The 17,236-nt window shown below is 44.9% G+C and overlaps 2 protein-coding genes across 2 annotated transcripts in view; one reads left to right on the forward strand and one right to left on the reverse strand.

Moving 5' to 3' along the window:
• The window catches only part of LOC105900129 (E3 ubiquitin-protein ligase PDZRN3-B-like), a 36,895-nt gene extending 33,650 nt beyond the window's left edge, over window positions 1-3,245 (forward strand). The window contains exons 8-10 of the mRNA XM_031566959.2: window positions 1-22; window positions 644-760; window positions 1,302-3,245. The exon at window positions 1-22 is cut by the window's left edge and continues 80 nt beyond it. Coding sequence (XP_031422819.2) covers window positions 1-22; window positions 644-760; window positions 1,302-2,849 — 1,687 coding nt within the window. The 3' untranslated portion in view covers window positions 2,850-3,245. The remainder of the gene's footprint in view (window positions 23-643; window positions 761-1,301) is intronic.
• Window positions 3,246-3,992: 747 nt separating this feature from the next.
• On the reverse strand, window positions 3,993-13,028 carry ppp4r2a (protein phosphatase 4, regulatory subunit 2a). Its single transcript, XM_012827383.3, has 9 exons — window positions 12,872-13,028; window positions 11,629-11,710; window positions 11,173-11,343; window positions 8,452-8,545; window positions 8,031-8,068; window positions 7,662-7,736; window positions 7,217-7,360; window positions 6,229-6,587; window positions 3,993-5,646 (listed from the first exon to the last, which is right to left on the reverse strand). Exons 1-9 carry the CDS (start codon window positions 12,903-12,905, stop codon window positions 5,309-5,311), a joined length of 1,335 nt encoding a protein of 444 aa, XP_012682837.2. The 5' UTR covers window positions 12,906-13,028; the 3' UTR covers window positions 3,993-5,308.
• Between the last annotated feature and the right edge of the window lie 4,208 nt (window positions 13,029-17,236).

Raw genomic sequence — 17,236 nt, forward strand, 5'->3', positions numbered from 1 at the left:
CATGGCTCGGCCCGAGTGCCAGGTTTGCTCACAGACCATGACTGTGACAAGCACTGCACTGATACACACACACACACACACACACACACACACAGACACACACACACACACACACAGACACACACAGACACACACACACAACCACACACACACATACACACACACACAACCACACACAAACACACATAAACATACAGGGTCAGCACTTGTGCAAATACATACATTCAAACAGTCCACACTGTTTAAATAAACTACAGAACTACAGGTAACCATGGCAAACAAATCAGACCCAGATGCCTCTGCCACTGACGTGCTGACAGACAGTTTCCCTGGCCTGGAGCCAGCATCTGTCATTGCTGAGAGCTGATGAGTGAGACTGAGAGGAGTGATTACTTTCAGGTCCAAATCCTCTAGAGTTGACTGTGGCATACACAACAGGTATTTTCATGAGAGGGAATTATTGATGTCATTACAGGGTATGATTATTCGAATTATCTCCAATTACAAACCAGGAAAAATGGCATACGAAATAGTAGCGTGAAGGGTTCAGCAGTGGTTTGTGTCACATGAACACATATAGGAGCTTTAAATGAAGAGACAGAGAGAGTGTGTAATGACTTTAGGTTAATGGATTGTCTTTCAGCTGGAGGGAGGCTGGTTGGAGGACGACAGGAACGACTTCCTGGACGGGCTGCACATGGACATGCTGGAGGAGCAGCATCACCAGGCCATGCAGTACACCGCCAGCATGCTACAGCAGGTCAGAGCGCAGAGCCTGACTCACTACTGCCCCCTGGTGGGGAGTATTGAGACTGGTCAAATGGATTTAAATGTTGGAATTTGTGCATGTACAGGTTAGAAAATGGAAAACCACTGTGTGATCTTAACTAAATTATTAATGAAGCAGGCAATGTTTAATTATTATATTTATCTGCATACATGCATGGCTCTGGAGAAAAAAAATAGATAGTAGAAAAATAGGAGGTAGAATTAGGTAAAAATTGAGAGTGCAGACAATCAATCAGGCAACCAACCCACCAACTAACCCATCAATCAACCAATCAATCAATCAATCAACCAATCAATCAATCAATGTCTGGCTCATAGATAAACCATGTCAGGCTCACACAACTGTGTCAATGTAGTTGGGATATAAAGTTCACTAATATTTCATATATAGATATTTATGTATAAAGATATATAGATATTTTATGTGTAAATAATGACTGTAGAAAACCATCAGCTACCCCAGTGAAGCATTATCTACATTCAGTGGTACTGACACCACCTGTCCTTTCTAGAACATGCACCCTGGGTATGCTGGGACGCAGGACGCAGTCACCATCCTGTCCCTCCACCACGAGAAGGACAGCGGCCTGGGCCGCACGGACGACAGCACCCGCAACGACGAGAGCTCCGAGCAGGAGAACCTGGCCTACAGCCAGGACACGCTGGGCAGTGGAGACGCGCACCTGAGCAACGAGTCCTTCTTCTCGGCCGACGCCGACGCCGACTCCCTGGGCATCCTGGAGGACGAGTGTGTAGACTTCCGCGAGCTGCTGGAGCTGAAGTGCCTGGTGCGTGGCGGCACTCAGGGCTATGCCGCCGTCCCTTGCCAGGGTGCCCACCCCGGCGTGGTGATGATCGACGATCCAGAGCTGGAGCTGCTGAACGCCGAGCTGCGGCACATCGAGCTGGAGTGCCAGAGCATCGTGCGGGCTCACCGCATGCAGCGGCTGCACGAGCAGGTGTGCGGTGCAGGCGACAGCGGCAGCGGCGGCAGCATCAGCCATGCCGGCGAACCCTGGATGCATCACGGTGGGCTGCACAGGACGGACATGCGTCAGGTCGAGCTCCGGGGGGTGATGGACAAGGACAGCTCCAGCGCGTACAACACGGGCGAGAGCTGCCGCAGCAGCAGCACCCCGGCCCCCAGCACCCTGGAGCTGTCCTCCACCGGCTCCCCGAGGCACGGCGGCGACCAGGCGGCCGAGGCCGACCTCACCCCCAAACACAAGCCCGACGGCAGGGGCTCCAAGCACCTGCTCTCGCCCGTCCACGAGTCTAGCCCCTCTAGGAGTCGCTCGTCAGGCAAGCAGGCGAAGGCCGCGGCGGGGAGCAGACAGGGCGAGGTGGCGGCAGCGCCGGCTTCGAAGAGCTCCGCGAGGTCGCCGTCGCGCTCGCCGTACAAACACGCGTACATCCCGGCCCACGCACAGCACTACCAGAGCTACATGCAGCTCATCCAGCAGCGGTCGGCCGTGGAGTACGGCCAGAGCCAGGCCAGCCTAGCCAGCGCGTGCCGCGGGGAGCGCGACAGCGTCGGTGGCGGCGATGGCCTTCGCCCCGCGGAGCTTCACGGTGGCGGCGGAGGCCCCAAGGCCGAATGGAAGGTGAAAGTGCGGAGCGACGGCACGCGCTACATCACCAAGCGACCGACGCGTGGCCGGCTGCTGAGGGAGCGCGCCCTGCGCATCTGCGAGGAGCGCTGCGGCGTCACCACGGACGACGACGCCGCCAGCGAGCTCAAGATGGGCCGCTACTGGAACAAGGAGGAGCGCAAGCAGCACGCCAGCCGGGCCCGCGAGCAGCGGCAGCGCCGCGAGATGCTCAAGCAGAGCCGCACCGAGGAGGCGAGAGAAGCGGCCGCCGGCTCCGGCGGAGGAGGAGTAGCGGACGACAGGAGGGAGCCTGACATCATTCAGCTCAGCCACAAGAAGATGACGAGGAAGAGGAACCGGAAGATCTTCGACAACTGGATGACCATCCAGGAGCTCCTGTCGCACGGCACGCGCTCCCCGGACGGCACGCGTGTGTACAACTCGCTCCTCTCCGTCACCACCGTATAGAAGAGGGCCACCAAAACAACGGATGTCTGCCTTACTGAGACCTCGTGACATAAGTGTCGGACCTCCAAGGCAGGGAAGGCACAAGATTTGATGAGGTAATCAATCATAGCCATATGAGAGAACAGAAGCCTGTCAAACAGACTGAGGACCAACGGGCCAGGCTTCTCAGAGAGCTGTGGCTTTGTGCTAGAGAGTGTGTCAAGGACAAAATGAGCGAGCGTTATACGTGTGGATGTATGGAAGGGATAGTGTGTCTGTGATTGACAAAATGACTCCTTTTTCTAGACTTTTGTCATTGTTCTCCTTCAATCGATATCCCAGGGAAGACTTCACTGACCGTCATTTTTTGGATGTCATGTATTTCTGTACATATTGCCATTAAAGATTGAATCTGAAGCATATGCCTCTTGCCTAAGGTGATTGGACAGGCGTGTTGGTTAAAGGTACATACTGTACTGTACTGTAGGATTTAGTGCCATCTAGTGGTGAGGCTGCAGATGGCAACCAACTGAATACCTCTCCCTTTCCAAGCATGTGTGAGAAGCTCCAGTGGCTACCAGGTGCCATAGAAACGGGAAAGGCCCACTAGTGCCAGTGATTAGGTTTGTCCGTCCTGGGCTACTGTAGAAACATGGCGATGCAACATAGCGACTCCGGACGAAGACCCGCTTCCTATGTAGATACGAAGGGCTCATTCTAAGCTAATGAAAACACAATGATTCATTTACAGATCATTATACAGTAATAAATCCCTAATTATGAATTATATACTCCATTTTGGTTAATAGATAACCCTAAATTGTATTGTATTGTAAGGTAATACTGTACCTTTTAGTGTTCTGTCAGTATCACATGTTCATGTTGACTTGGCCACCTCATATGGAAATGAAAGAAACTCAAATCACACTTTAGTCCAACTTCATAGAACTTGCAAATCGCAACAACCTTTAAACAACTAACAACTCGTGTGCATTAATGATCCTGGAATACTTCAAACGTTGGCTGTTCACACATGCTAGTCCACACCTGGCCCTGATAGATTTGAGACTTCGTAACCCTCTTCACACACAGCAAATGCATTTTGGGTCTTAGTTTCAAATGCTATTTATTATTGCCACAAGTCGGAACACACACGAGACAGTCAAATCTCAAATGTCAACATTTATTGCTTTTTATGAATACTGTATTGAAAGCCCAAACATTCAATTTACAGAGAAATCTTTTGAACCATTTTGTTTTCAAACCTTGACAAACAGCAGTGGACACGTATTACAATCTACAAAATCTACTTTACAGAAATTTAAAAATTCTAAATATCAAAAAGGAGTTGCAGAAATGGGTAAAAGATGCAACGCAGACTAAAACAGAGAGCAGATGAGCAGATGCCAAATAAAAACATGAATGAGGGAATCAACGTTAAAGAATTCATTTGACACTAATGCCTGACCAAACAATGGTGCATTTCACATGATTCAGTTGTGGCATGATGGCCAAAATACATCTAAAAACAAAATAGAAACCAGATCAGATGGTAAATTAGGATACTTCTTTATAGTGAAGGACTGCACTTTAGAAAAGAGAGCACGAAGAACTGGCAAGTCTCCGAAAACACGGGCACTGTCGGCTAAATCAGGATCTCTCTCTCTGTATTGCCCGGTTGTCAGGTATGGAAAAACTAAAATGTACTATTATTTCAAACCATAAAAATTAAAAGAATAATAAAAAAATAAGAATAAATCACAGGCATGATCCTATGAGGGGTGGGGTGAAGCTTTTTTTTTTTTTTGTTTTAGTTTTGGGGAACAGGGTGGTATGGGGTTGACAGAGAATCTTTGTGGCACAAGCTGGCATCGTCCAGCAGAGGGCAGTATTGGACAGAGCACTTCTGGAATGTTTTTTTTCACTGCCGAGGACGGGACAACGCCTTGGACATCGTAGGGAAGTGGAGCGCACTTCCTTGTTCCCCATTAAGGACAGGAAAAGGCATTAGCCTCCAGCCGACGGAACTGTTGGGACACAAACACATGAAAGAAAAGAAGGAACGACCGCTTGCAGTGAAGCATGATGTTTGAAAAGGAACGATCGCTTGCAGTGATACATGATATTGAAAAGACGTTCCCACTCCAGTTTGTTTTCAAGCGTGTGGGACAGTAGTCTCAACTGGGACATCATAGCCACGGGGGAGGGAAAGAAAGGCTTCATATGTACACCAATGCCAAGGGCTTCCAAAACAAAACTATTCCAAAACTAAACGAAACAATCTCTGTTTGTGCGTGTGGACACCAGAGGCAGGTCCTCTGCATAGCCACAAGAATAGCCCCCCCACCCCCCCTCATCTCATTGGGCTGGGGGGGTGGGGTGGGGGGATAGCTGCTAAGAGGTCCACTGGTACAGATTAGACGTCTGGCTGACAGTACAGTGTGGGCAGAGGGCCTGGCGTCGGGTCCTGCTCCTGCTCGCTAGTCCTCCTCCATGTGCTCCTCGGCTGGCGTCTCCGAACTGTCCACGCTGCTCCCCACCACGCTCACGCTCACACTGCCCTCTGCTGGGCTGCGGGGGTGAGCGCGGGCCGAGTCCTCGCCGGGGGTCTCCTCCTCGCCGCTGCTGCTGCTGCTGACGGGGTCAGTGCTCTCCGGCCGCTCCTCCACCACCACCACCCCCGGGGCGGCTGGAGCCGGCTTCTCCGATTGGTCCTTTGCGCCGCCATTCTTCTGGCCGGGGGCGGGCCCGGCGGTGGCTTCCCTCTCCGATTTGCTGTCTGCACTCTCCAGGGGCTCGGTCTGTGTGCTGGACGGCTCTGTGGAGGGAGGGTTCAGACACGTTAGAGAAGTGGAGAAACAGTTAGCACATTTGGCCTCAGTATCTTTATTCACACCCATGCCTTACTACACTACTACAGTACTAATGACTAGGACTGGGCAATAATCAATAAATATCACCCTAATTACTTCAGTGACAATGAAGCCCAGATTATAAGCATTTTCATGATCCGTTTAAAAAAAAAAAAAAAAACATTAATACTCAAATTATTATGAAATTATTGTATGAATGCTTATTTTATGAAGGTAACGGTATTCATAACAAAGGTCACAACTAATCACAACCCGACATCCATAGTTTATGGCGATGAATTCATTTGTCATAAGAGGTCTGAAATGTCTGCCCTACAGCATAGACATTATGCCTGCAAATGTTCTGGTACCATCAGAAAGAACCGGTTTTCAACTTTTGATCAGTTTTCATCAGTGAAACTTTAGGTTTACACAATCAAAGCGGGCGCTCTGAGTTACTGACAGTAAGGCCATCCTGAAGATCATGCTGGTTCGTTGTAACCCTATCGACTCAATCAAATAGGGTCAGAGGTTTTTTTTTTTTTTACCTTGCTCTTCGGAGACAGGCTCCTCCTTTGGTTTGGTCTCCGTGGTTGCCTTGGCGACGTCCGTGGACGACTCTGGCTCGTTGGAGGAGCTCTGGGGCGCTATGGGATCCGGCGAGAACTTCCCCTCTTCGTATTCGTCTACCTCTTCTTCGTTCTCCTCCTCCTCTTCCTCCTCCTCGTCCTCCTCCAATTCCTCCTTGTCGAACTTGAGCCGCTTGGCTTCCTGCCTCTCGGCAACTGTACTGTCGTCGTCTTCGTCGTCCTCCTGGAGGTGTTTATTCTTCATCGGGCTGCTGTGGGACGAGTCTGCCTCCGACGAGGAGGATGACGACGACGATGACGATGATGACGACGAATCACTAAGAGAAAAAAAAAAATCACATCGTCATTCCGCTTTCCTCCCATCCCCCCTTCTTCGTTTTTATATGTCATACCAATTTTAATCTAATTATTCCATTTTATATCAATTTCATACAATTTTCAGGACAATGATAGTTTCTGGCCACATGGTCACTATTGCTTCTCCCCTTTTCGATACCAGGAAGGCAGGCATTTCACACTGGCAACTTCATAAGCACCTGCTAAAATCCACTTGCCGGAGCAATGACAAGAGCAGAGCACAACCACTTCACTCTGCCATGAACATGCAGCCAGTCAAGTGCATTTGGAAAGAGAGGCCGACAACTGGAAGAGCACTGAGGCTGAATCCGCCATTCTGGTGAAAGGCGGTTGATAATTGAGCTCAACAGTCAATCAAATTACAACTCCTCCAAGGTTTTTTTTTACCCCAACACATAGAATGGGCAGCTAGATGACCCTGTGGAGTAATTTGCTGAGTTTGACCCCAAACTGGGATCAGAATCGCAGACAGCACTTTTAGGCCCACGTGGGCAGGGAGGGGGAGGGGGAGGCCCTGGGCCCAGAGGCGTGTTTATTTTTGGCGAGCGAGCGAGCGTGCAGACTTTGTGGGTGTGCTGGACGGACGTACCTGAGGGCTTTCTCTGCCGACTCTGTGGGCGAGTCCTGGCTGTCGGTGCTGTCTGGAAGGCCGTTTGTGGCCGCTCGACTCGACAAAGCGAACTTCAGAGAGGGTCTGTGCAGGCTCCGCGGAGCGGCAGGCCCATTCACATTCCTTGGAGAGAGGAAACAGAAAGAGAAAGAGAGATAGACAGAGGAAAAAAAAAAAAAAAACATTTTTACAATGTGAACAGTTCAATTCCCACCAAAATGGCCAGTTCCATTAGTCTGTGGTGTAGTGTATTGTTGCATCGCTGAGGAACTGCATTCTAAAAATCACTTTGTACTTGATGTGAGCGAGTCTTTTTCTTAGGCACCCTCTGATTGCAAAACTGTTCTCTCAGTGTGCACAGGGTTAGGTGAAAGGTCAGGTTTCATCCTTCATCTGTCATAATGGTTTTGAGATTCTCCCTCACCTGTCTGTGTAGACAGAGGTAGTCGCAGACAGCATCACCCCGTTCATTCTGCTCATGTTGCTAGACCCATTTTTCCTTCAAAAACAAAGATTAATTTCAGCGTGAATCACACTTGACATGCAAGAAAAAAAGATGGTATACAAAGTGTTTATGGTTCCTGTCGTACTTCCTCTTTTGTTTGCACTGGAAATGGAATGCATATCTTTTGCACGAAAGCCTTCTTGCCTTTAGCAAAAGCGCCTTGAGACAATTGTATTGTTTTGCAGCTATATAAATCAAATTGAATAAATCAAATTGAATAATAGCTGTGACTTGCAGCAATCTGAGAGAGAGAGAGAGCTCAAAACAACATAATTAAAGAGTACTCACTCAGAGCTTGGGTATATACAGCTGACCACCATCACATTCTGAAAGGGGGGAGAGAGAGAGAGAAACGGATATTTAAAATTACACTCACATTAATTCATTTGGCAGATCCTTTGATACAAAGTTACTTACAATTGAGGAACAACAAGTATATGTGTGTGAGCTGATACAGCAAGTATATGTGTGTGAGCTGATACAGCAGGTATATGTGTGTGAGCTGATACACCAAGTATATGATACAGACGGGATTGCTTAATCTGTTTACGTAACTATCCATATATCACAGAGTCTGTGTAAGCTAAACGTAATTAAACAAAATGTGTTTTTTTGTGTGTTTACGTAACTATCCATATATCACAGAGTCTGTGTAAGCTAAACGTAATTAAACAAAATGTGTTTTTTTGTGTGTGAGGGCCGTGCTTACCTTCTCCACGCCTCGTAGGAACTTGTCTGTCCCGGTGTAGTTCCTCTTCGGCTCAGTAAGGAGTTCACATAACCGCTGGATTGTGAAGGGGATCCTGAAATCAAATGAGAGACAATATAGAACCGACTCACAATCACCCTGTGAGGGAGCGAGGAGGGGAGGGGGAAAAATGTGTTGGGGGAAAAAAGGTGCAGGCGGTGTATTTTTGTATTTTAGGCGTTTGTTTGTTTTTTTTTGTTAAAAAAAAAATAATAATAAGAATCTATTTTACCGGGGGATCGCTCCAAAGACCCCAAACATGCAAACAAAACAAAAATAAATAAATAAATAAAAACTCAAAAAAGTACTCAAGTACTAATTTCTCAGAACTAGCAACACAGCCTATGCAGTATTTACTTAACCTCACAGCAGGCAGGCACTCCTTCTCGGACACCCCCATCTGAAGAAATGAGGCACCCTTTAAATAATACAGCCTCCTTGGGCCGAATTGGTCCACAGACCCACACACACACACACACACACACACACACACACACACACACACACTAAACACAACATATATTCTAAGCACACATCCATTACAAACTGAACATCCAACATTCCTTAGGACAAGTCCCTTCTCCCTCCCCTGTGGGACGTGGAGAAATACTGCTCCTCAGCGGCGCGCACTTCTGCATAGGCGCAGCAGGACTGGAGTGATGAGTGAGGAAGTGTGAGTAACAGGTATTCAGTAAGCAGAGTTTTATAAGGGACATGAAATAGTGGGTACCGCACTACATGCCATGGATGGTGAGTATCATAAACGGGGTGAATAGTGACAATTGCACTATGGAAAAACAGTGTTACAACCATATAATGTACGAGTCAGGCGTCAGCACCAGGACTCAAGCCAACCCTCACTTTAGTTCAAATGTCCATAGCAGTATGAAAAGGGTGCTTAATGTGTGGACATGAATTATCCAGTCTATGGATGGGCATATAAGCGTGTGTGTGTGTGTGTGTGTGTGTGTGTGTGCACGCGCGCTCTCTCAAAGTCTCTCTCCCGCTCTTGCGGGGCGACGCGAGTCAGACCCCATTCTGGCAGGAGTGCGAAGTGGTGAGAAGGGGGGGGGGGTTTCAACTTCTCACACACCCACACACCCACCTAGACAATCACCCATGACAAAAGACAATATGATGAGCAGGGCCCCTACGTATATCACCCAAATACGTGAAATCTTCCGCTCACTTTTGTTTGAACCCAATTATGGTTCATACTTTGCCTGAGGAAGAGCCACTGGGATCAAAACATTGCAAAGATGAAAAAAGTGGGAGATTAAACAATGTACCACTCCTTGCCCTTTTCATGATTATCTCTTCGTTCATATTCAATCATATTCCTCGCGATATGTGAACGTAAATTTGGTAAAAAGTCAAACTTCTTATATACTCAGCAAATACAAACCAACTAACCACAAATACACATTCTGCATTTTTATTCATTAATATAACAAATCATTTCAAACACATCATCTACATTTAATCCTAATCCCACTAAATTCAGACTGAATGTCAGTTGTGACTTCGAGGATACTTTAGTATCGGTAAGCAACACTAAAATTCAATTCAATCTTTTAAATAGGCTGGCGCCAACAACAGCTCGAATGGTCTCAAGGCTTGAACCTCCTAGAGCAACATCGTGGGTGACTACCGCAAAGAAAAACTTTAACAGGAAGAAACCTTGAGCAGAAATATGACACCCATATTGTGATGCTCAACAGACTGAAATGAATGATTTCATAAAGATAAAGATTTCTAGTGCCAAAGACATTGACTGTTTTAAGAGAATGATGGATAAACAAACAAATACATATTATTACTGCCTTTTTGGGTGTCACATGAGTAACATATGTGTTATACAGAGTACGCTCATACATACATTTGACTTTCATGACCACACACTCTCTGACATGACTGTGTACACATGAGAAATAATAAGACAAATCCATTGTCTCTTGCACTGCAGCTGCCAGGTGGGGTCACACTGGTCACCGGGCTGAAATGTCGGTTATGGGGGTTGAGAGCCGATTTGCACGAAGCAGCAGCCTGGTGCTCAGATCCCTTAGCATGGCTGGCTAACGCTGCCTCTCCCATGTTCAAAATGCTGAACGCTTTACTGCACGGTTCACATTTTGCACATCCCGGGTCCTGGTCTCTCACCCCATGCTTTATACTTGTCCAAGTGGAGTCAGACATTATTATTTTCCTGGCATTGCGCAAATGTACATATCCTCAAAGTACAAACTGCAACTCAGGCCGGAGCATGACGTTATCCCACAATATAATGTCACGTGACGTGACTGATCTGCCCAAACATTTAAGTATTGTTTAACCAACATAGATTTGTCTACGCCGATTTTAACTGAACCACATATACTTTAATATACAGGTATTTGTGAAGCAAGCTTCCATGACACTTCCAAAACTTTCCCCAAACTTCTCCAGGACTAGATATTTACATTTTCAAGGTTCTTCTTGACCATATAATCCCTGATTATAATGATTTCTATAACATGCAGCCAATGGCAAGCCAAAGATCACATACATGTAATGAATTTAAGAAGTGAACAGTTGCCGTACATAATATGAGCCAATCTCTCTCCCAATTGGCAGTACATAATGACAGCAAACCAAGAGAGAGAGGAAGGTCCATGTTCTCCAGGGCCAAAGTACTACACTCACCCCTTATATCCATCCACAATCTTCAGTATTCTCTCCTTCATCTCATCATAGGGAATGTACTCCACATTGGGATTGGCTGGGCCCCGTTGCTCTGGAGACGACGTGCGGAAGTCATCCATAACCTTCTCCAGCTTGAAGAGGAAGTAGCTTTTTAACTGAGACCACTGTATCCTGGAAACAAGGTATAGAATGGCAACATTGTCAAAACCAGGGGGAAAACATGCTCATCTTGGTGAGTTTATGAACGGTAATTGGGTGAAACGTCCCAAGATCGGAGGAGAGGGAACAAACAAACAAACAAACAAAAACAACCCTGACAACAAACAGTTACAAGTACTGTCCGTTTATGCACATTCACATAACACAACTAGGCATTCTCAGGAAAGAAACAAAACCTCGTTCACAATGTATTAAACCTTTCTTACAGGGTCTACAGTTAAGTAAAACAGTACTCACAATGCATCTCCTGTTTTGGCAATGTGACACAGAAACTGATCCAACATAGGGCAGGTCTCCTTCTTCCCTTTCTTTTCGAAATCTAAGGTAAGAGAGAGTCAAAACAATATAACAGCTGAGAACATTAGCGGCTGTGACTTGACTAAGTAACTCCACAAAGTCATTGTTTTTTTTTTTGCTTACCATGTTATTCCAACACTGACATAGGACACTTCTATTCTGCAATTGCATGAAACCATAAATACATGGTTGACTGTGTGTGGGGTTTAAATGTAGAAAGATAAGATGACAGGCCACTACAAAACAAACACAATGCGGCTAAGTAGCACTTGGTAACCTAGCTAAATTAGCTGATAGTTTGCATACATTTTCTCAATAGTTATAGCTCGGTAGCTAACATACATACTGTTAACTAAAGTCCCCATTATGAATATAAAACATTTGATGTTATTTACATATTTAATTATATATATTTAATAACCATATTATATGATTGGCGAAAATAAAACATCGCCCTGCCATCATTTTAACCATGGCTAATGCTAAACAAGTTAGCAAGCTGGGTAGCTAACCTAGTTTACTTAACGTTACATAACTTTTTAAACATTGCACAAACATTGAAATCAAATCAAGACCATCCCGGTGCCAGCTTAAGCAAGTCGTGTTCCTCGGTTTACTATAAAATAACGTATACTCGGCATAGTTAATTCAAAATCGCCATCATGCCGGTGAATTAGCTAGCTGATAGCTGGACCCAGCAAGCTAGTTGATAGCTAGTCACAGCATGTTCATTTACTTCAATGATAGCCAGCTAGCAATACTTCACTGCTCTCCTACACACTTAGCCATCAGCTACAATTAGATAGTTGATTATCCGTCAACTAGATAACTACCTATATTCTAAACTAGCATTCATCATGGCTGAGATGTTTTTACAACTTTTCGTAATAAAACAGATTTTCATTAATTGTAGAAACTTGTTTTCGGTGATCTCTGTTCAACCAGAGCGATAGAAAAAAAAAAAACGAGTCTGAGTCCAGTTAGTTGGCTTGCTAGATAGCTAATATTAGCTTGTGGATGTGTATGACTATCATCGTACGTGTAAACTGGATAGCAATGGGCTAAGATCTCGATGCACCCCTTGATGGATAGCGAAGTTAGAGATAGCTAACAGCTAGCTAAAAAAACTGAAATCTCACTGGATCAAATTCTCCCCTTGAACAAAAGAGCTACATACACCCACCGTTAAAAGCTCCTAGAAGTGTGTCGATTTCCATGATCTTGATCCTTTTGCTGCTAGGCTAATTCCTCCTGAATTCTCTAAAAAACAGGCTGCTAACAGCGTCTCTGACAAAATAGCAGCAGCACTTTAATATGGCGCTGATGATGTCACTACACAGAAACGGAACATGTCATGATGTTGCATAACTTCACGCTGCACCTGGCTAAGCTACCATGATTTGCTCAATACAACAGCATGTCAATAGGGACACAAACAAACAAATAAACAATAACAACAAAAACTACAATAGCCAACACATTTCATATTTTATTTTCAGAAGCCCACGTGACTCGTCCAAACACTGGACAACTGTAACTATAGGGAAATCAGCATCCACTCTGACTGTAGGGACAACATCTTAGAAATACAATTGGTGTTTTGTGTTTATTAAGTATAATGTTTTTATGTTAATCCTTGTTTATGTGATGTCTCTAAAATTCGGTGGATGATGTAGATACAGTTATTGTTATAGTTTTCATTGACAATGTAGACGGGCCTTAAGTCTTTTTTACAGACACCTACCGTAAGGGCGCCTATTAACGCCCCAGCTAAAACATTTATAGATCGAAAAATCTTGAATCAATCAATCTTACATATTTCAGTAGCGGTGGGTGTCTAGATTAGGACTGATAACTTGTTTGGATTTCATCTGAAACGTGTTTTCAGTTTTTTTCCGTTGTGTAGACCAACACGCAAAATTAGCTGATACAGGAGGTGGAACCCATTAACAGCCTTTCTGTATATATGTCTATGGAAAGCTGTATGACCATAGACATATATACATAGACGCCCCATTGTCTGCTTCAGAACGTTGCTGCGACGTGCCAACTCGCCGCCATCTTGGGGAGGTAATGACTGGCCAGTAAACACATGCAAGTGAATGGGGGAGCTCCTGCTTTTCTGGATAAAAAGCACTATAGCGTTTACATTTCTCAACCGATTTCATTGATTCGTTTATATATTGAATGGTTTATGATCTACGAGGAATAAAAAAAAAAGTTTTGTCTCCATGTTACTTAGAATCTTGATAGTAAGGCTATAAATCGCCACAGGCATATGTACATACATCATATATGTCTATGATAATCGCTGCTGGACGCGCACTGTTCTTGTGCTCCCACAGCTCATTCACTTTGAAATACGGAAACGAAATCTAAATGATCGAGATAGTGCTTCTTTAGCTACTAATATTGAATTTGACCATCATTGAGAAAAACGGAACAGAATCTGCAAATAGCCTAGCATAGCATACTCAAACTACTGACAGAGGAGGCAAATGTAAACAACCATCAAACACCTGCTTTCTATATTTTTATAGCAGTGAAATACACACATTCAAATATACACATTTTTGTACATATACACAATTTGATATAAGCATGACCAAGACCATGCATAGTTTTCTTTGCCCTCCGTTATCGTACCTTTTCGTACCGCGTGAGGCTGTTAGCTTTCGGGCGTTAATAGGCGCCGTTACTATACATTCTTTGGAACTGTAGTCCTTGGGTGCGTTCGTAAACTTGGAAATGCCGTTAGGTTTTTCAGAGTCGGAGCGCTCTCTGGATACTCCAGCTGAAGAGACAGCAGAGTGTGACGTCAGTCTGAACTGGAAAAGTGGCAGAAGATGTTTTGGGAAAGTTTGACAGCTGCGGATTCATAATAGTGATATTTTAATAATTGAAAGTGCCATGTAAAATATTTTTGTTACAAACAAATCAAAAACTAAATAGATATAGCAACGGAATGTGAAGTAGGAATAATCGTTTTGACGTAATGTAAAAAAGCCTATGCTTTGTGTTGCCCAGATGTCTCCTCAAATTGACATGCTTGCGACTATCGGGTACCCTATGGCAGCGTTTCTCAAAGTTTGGGACGTGACAGGTGGGGCGCGAATGGACGCGATGGACGGGAGATTTCCCCGTTGAAATTACTTCCTTTATAGACAATAACGATCATACACCCCTATCGCACTAAACAACCACACTCAAACAAAGACATATTGTATTAATTAGCCTATTAAGTATTGTATTGTATTAATTAACCTGTTGTTAACCTTTCCTGCTAGTCGTAGTCGGAGATTACAGGGGATACTTTTGTTTACTGCTCCAGGGAGGATGTGTTCTATATTCGAAATCTCCCTTTCTCTTCGGTCTGCAGTTGATGAGCAAAAGAATGACAACTTGATTTGGCCGAGGATTTATTCTCCACACTGGTTCACAGAGTACAACATTACAGCAACATAACTTTGCTCCGGTCGCTACATCTGATCTATCCGTGTGCATCACCGTTCTCTCTCTCGCTCGCTCGCTCTCTCTCTCTCTCTCTCGCTGTACCACACCCACCCTGTAGCCTACATGTTGCTCCGCCACACCATTAATATTAATGGTTAGACTACTTCAATGAAGGGTCTGTTTGCTTCGACTAAATACAAGTAACATATAAATATCAATGGATGTTTATGGAGACACTAAAGGCAGCCTTTCACACAGATGTACCAATACAAGCTTATCTTTATTTATTTTGTAGAACACAGGCTGTGGTAGGCCTTAATCAAAGCAGAACTACTAAGGCACGACGGTACTCAGACATCCCAGCACCTGTACTTTACAGAACCTGATTTTACATATCCCCAGGTGGATTCACCCCTCTCCCACTGGGTTGCCGACCACTAACACGCCCGGAATGTATAAAACGTGGGCGTCTCGATGGTTGGCAGTGTGCCAGCAATCAATGGGCAGATCCTCTTGCTAAGGCTTTTATCCTTCTGTCCCGTAAGTGGTGAACGCCCAGGTTGGTCCGAGAAGACCAACACTCCAGAAATATCCACCTCGCATGTTTGGAGTCCAACAAAGGTTCTATGTGATTATTGATGATTGTGAACTGAAATAATATATACTTTTTGAATGCATTTCTGACTCTTTGACTTTTTTAGTTAATTATATCTGCTATTTTATTTTCCCTATTTGTGTTTAGTTTAATTTCACTCTGTCTGACATGGTTGTGGTGACCTGGTGATCACCTGGCGCCCAACTTTAACCCCCACTGAAGTAAGTGAAGTATTTGGGATTGCAGAATCTATAACATGCTGCCTGCATTTTGTCAGTGACCGTCGCAAATGAACGTGGCTATGTGCGCGTCCGTCGGAAGTAGTCTAATGATAATAATACAATCGATTTGTATAGCGCTTTTCATGGACCTCAAAGACGCTTTTGAGAGTAAACATGTAAACAGATGACAGACGATATGGTGGGGAGGTGTTGTAGTAGAGAACCATGTGACACATAGGCTATCACCCTCAGTAAAACGCTGAGCTCCCCCATAGCACCTGCAGAAAAATTATCTCTGGCGCCGTCACTGGTCCACTGTGATCTACTCTATTCATTCAAACATGCACATTTCAGTGGCACAATCTACCCTTTCTTAATACTGCAAAATATTGTTGAGTCAATTCGGTTTTTAAGACAGTCTAACTTGTCAACCTGCTTTTATTCGTGAAAAAACTGCAATATCCTCGCGGCTTCATAAGAGGTGTGCATTTTCTGGCATTGGTGCAGAACGCGGCACGTCAACATGTGGTTGAAGCAGGAAATTGAGATGGTCAGCTCTAAGCCATGTTTGGAGGAAGACAGAAATATAAATATAATGCTGAACTTTTACTTTCTGTTTCCACACTTTGAAAAGTTTTCAACATCATCCGTGTGAACAAGACTGCAGGGTTCACACTGCAACACACATGATAACAGATCTGACCATATTCCAGACTGCACAGGTAATCTGTGAAAAATACTAGAGGACAATGGAACTATCTGAAGATGTATATCAAGAGATTGACAGTCACCCTAAGAATGGAGAATATGACGATGTTGGTGCACAAAAGCCTAGAGAGGTGAAGGGACATCATGGTAAATGTGGTTTCTATGTGATTCTCAGTTAATTTGTTTACCTACCTTTGTGATACCTAACCTTAACCTTAACAGACACATTCATCCAAGGTTACCTGCAAAATCTCACAGAATATTTTTCTCTGTGAATGCTTTTACAATTAAATACAATCTGTTTTCTCCTCAGTGTGGAAAAAGTGGGCTCTGGTGGTCATGGGGCTGCTGTGTCTTCTGCTGCTGGTGGTCATCACTAGACTGTTTGCCAAGACCACGGCAGAGAGAAACCAGTGTCAGACGGATTTCAGCAGTCTGCAGACTGAAAAAGCCATGGAGGAAGCAGAGCTGGAGAGCAACCTGACCCATGAGAGGCACCAGTACAACCAGCTGAAGCTGCAACATTCTCAGTTACAAACCAGTTACAACATCACAGCTGAAGCGAAAGATA

This window comes from Clupea harengus, chromosome 4 (assembly GCF_900700415.2).
Source record: "Clupea harengus chromosome 4, Ch_v2.0.2, whole genome shotgun sequence".
Taxonomy (NCBI): domain Eukaryota; kingdom Metazoa; phylum Chordata; class Actinopteri; order Clupeiformes; family Clupeidae; genus Clupea; species Clupea harengus.

Excerpts from the sequence above, each read along its gene's own strand:
- ppp4r2a (XM_012827383.3), bottom strand. The coding sequence starts at position 12,905 with ATGGAAATCGACACACTTCTAGGAGCTTTTAACG. Across the intron at positions 11,711-12,871 it reads ACTTCTAGGAGCTTTTAACG|ATTTCGAAAAGAAAGGGAAG; the intron begins GTGGGTGTATGT and ends CTCTTACCTTAG. Across the intron at positions 7,737-8,030 it reads TGTATATACCCAAGCTCTGA|GAAAAATGGGTCTAGCAACA; the intron begins GTGAGTACTCTT and ends TTGTTTTTGAAG.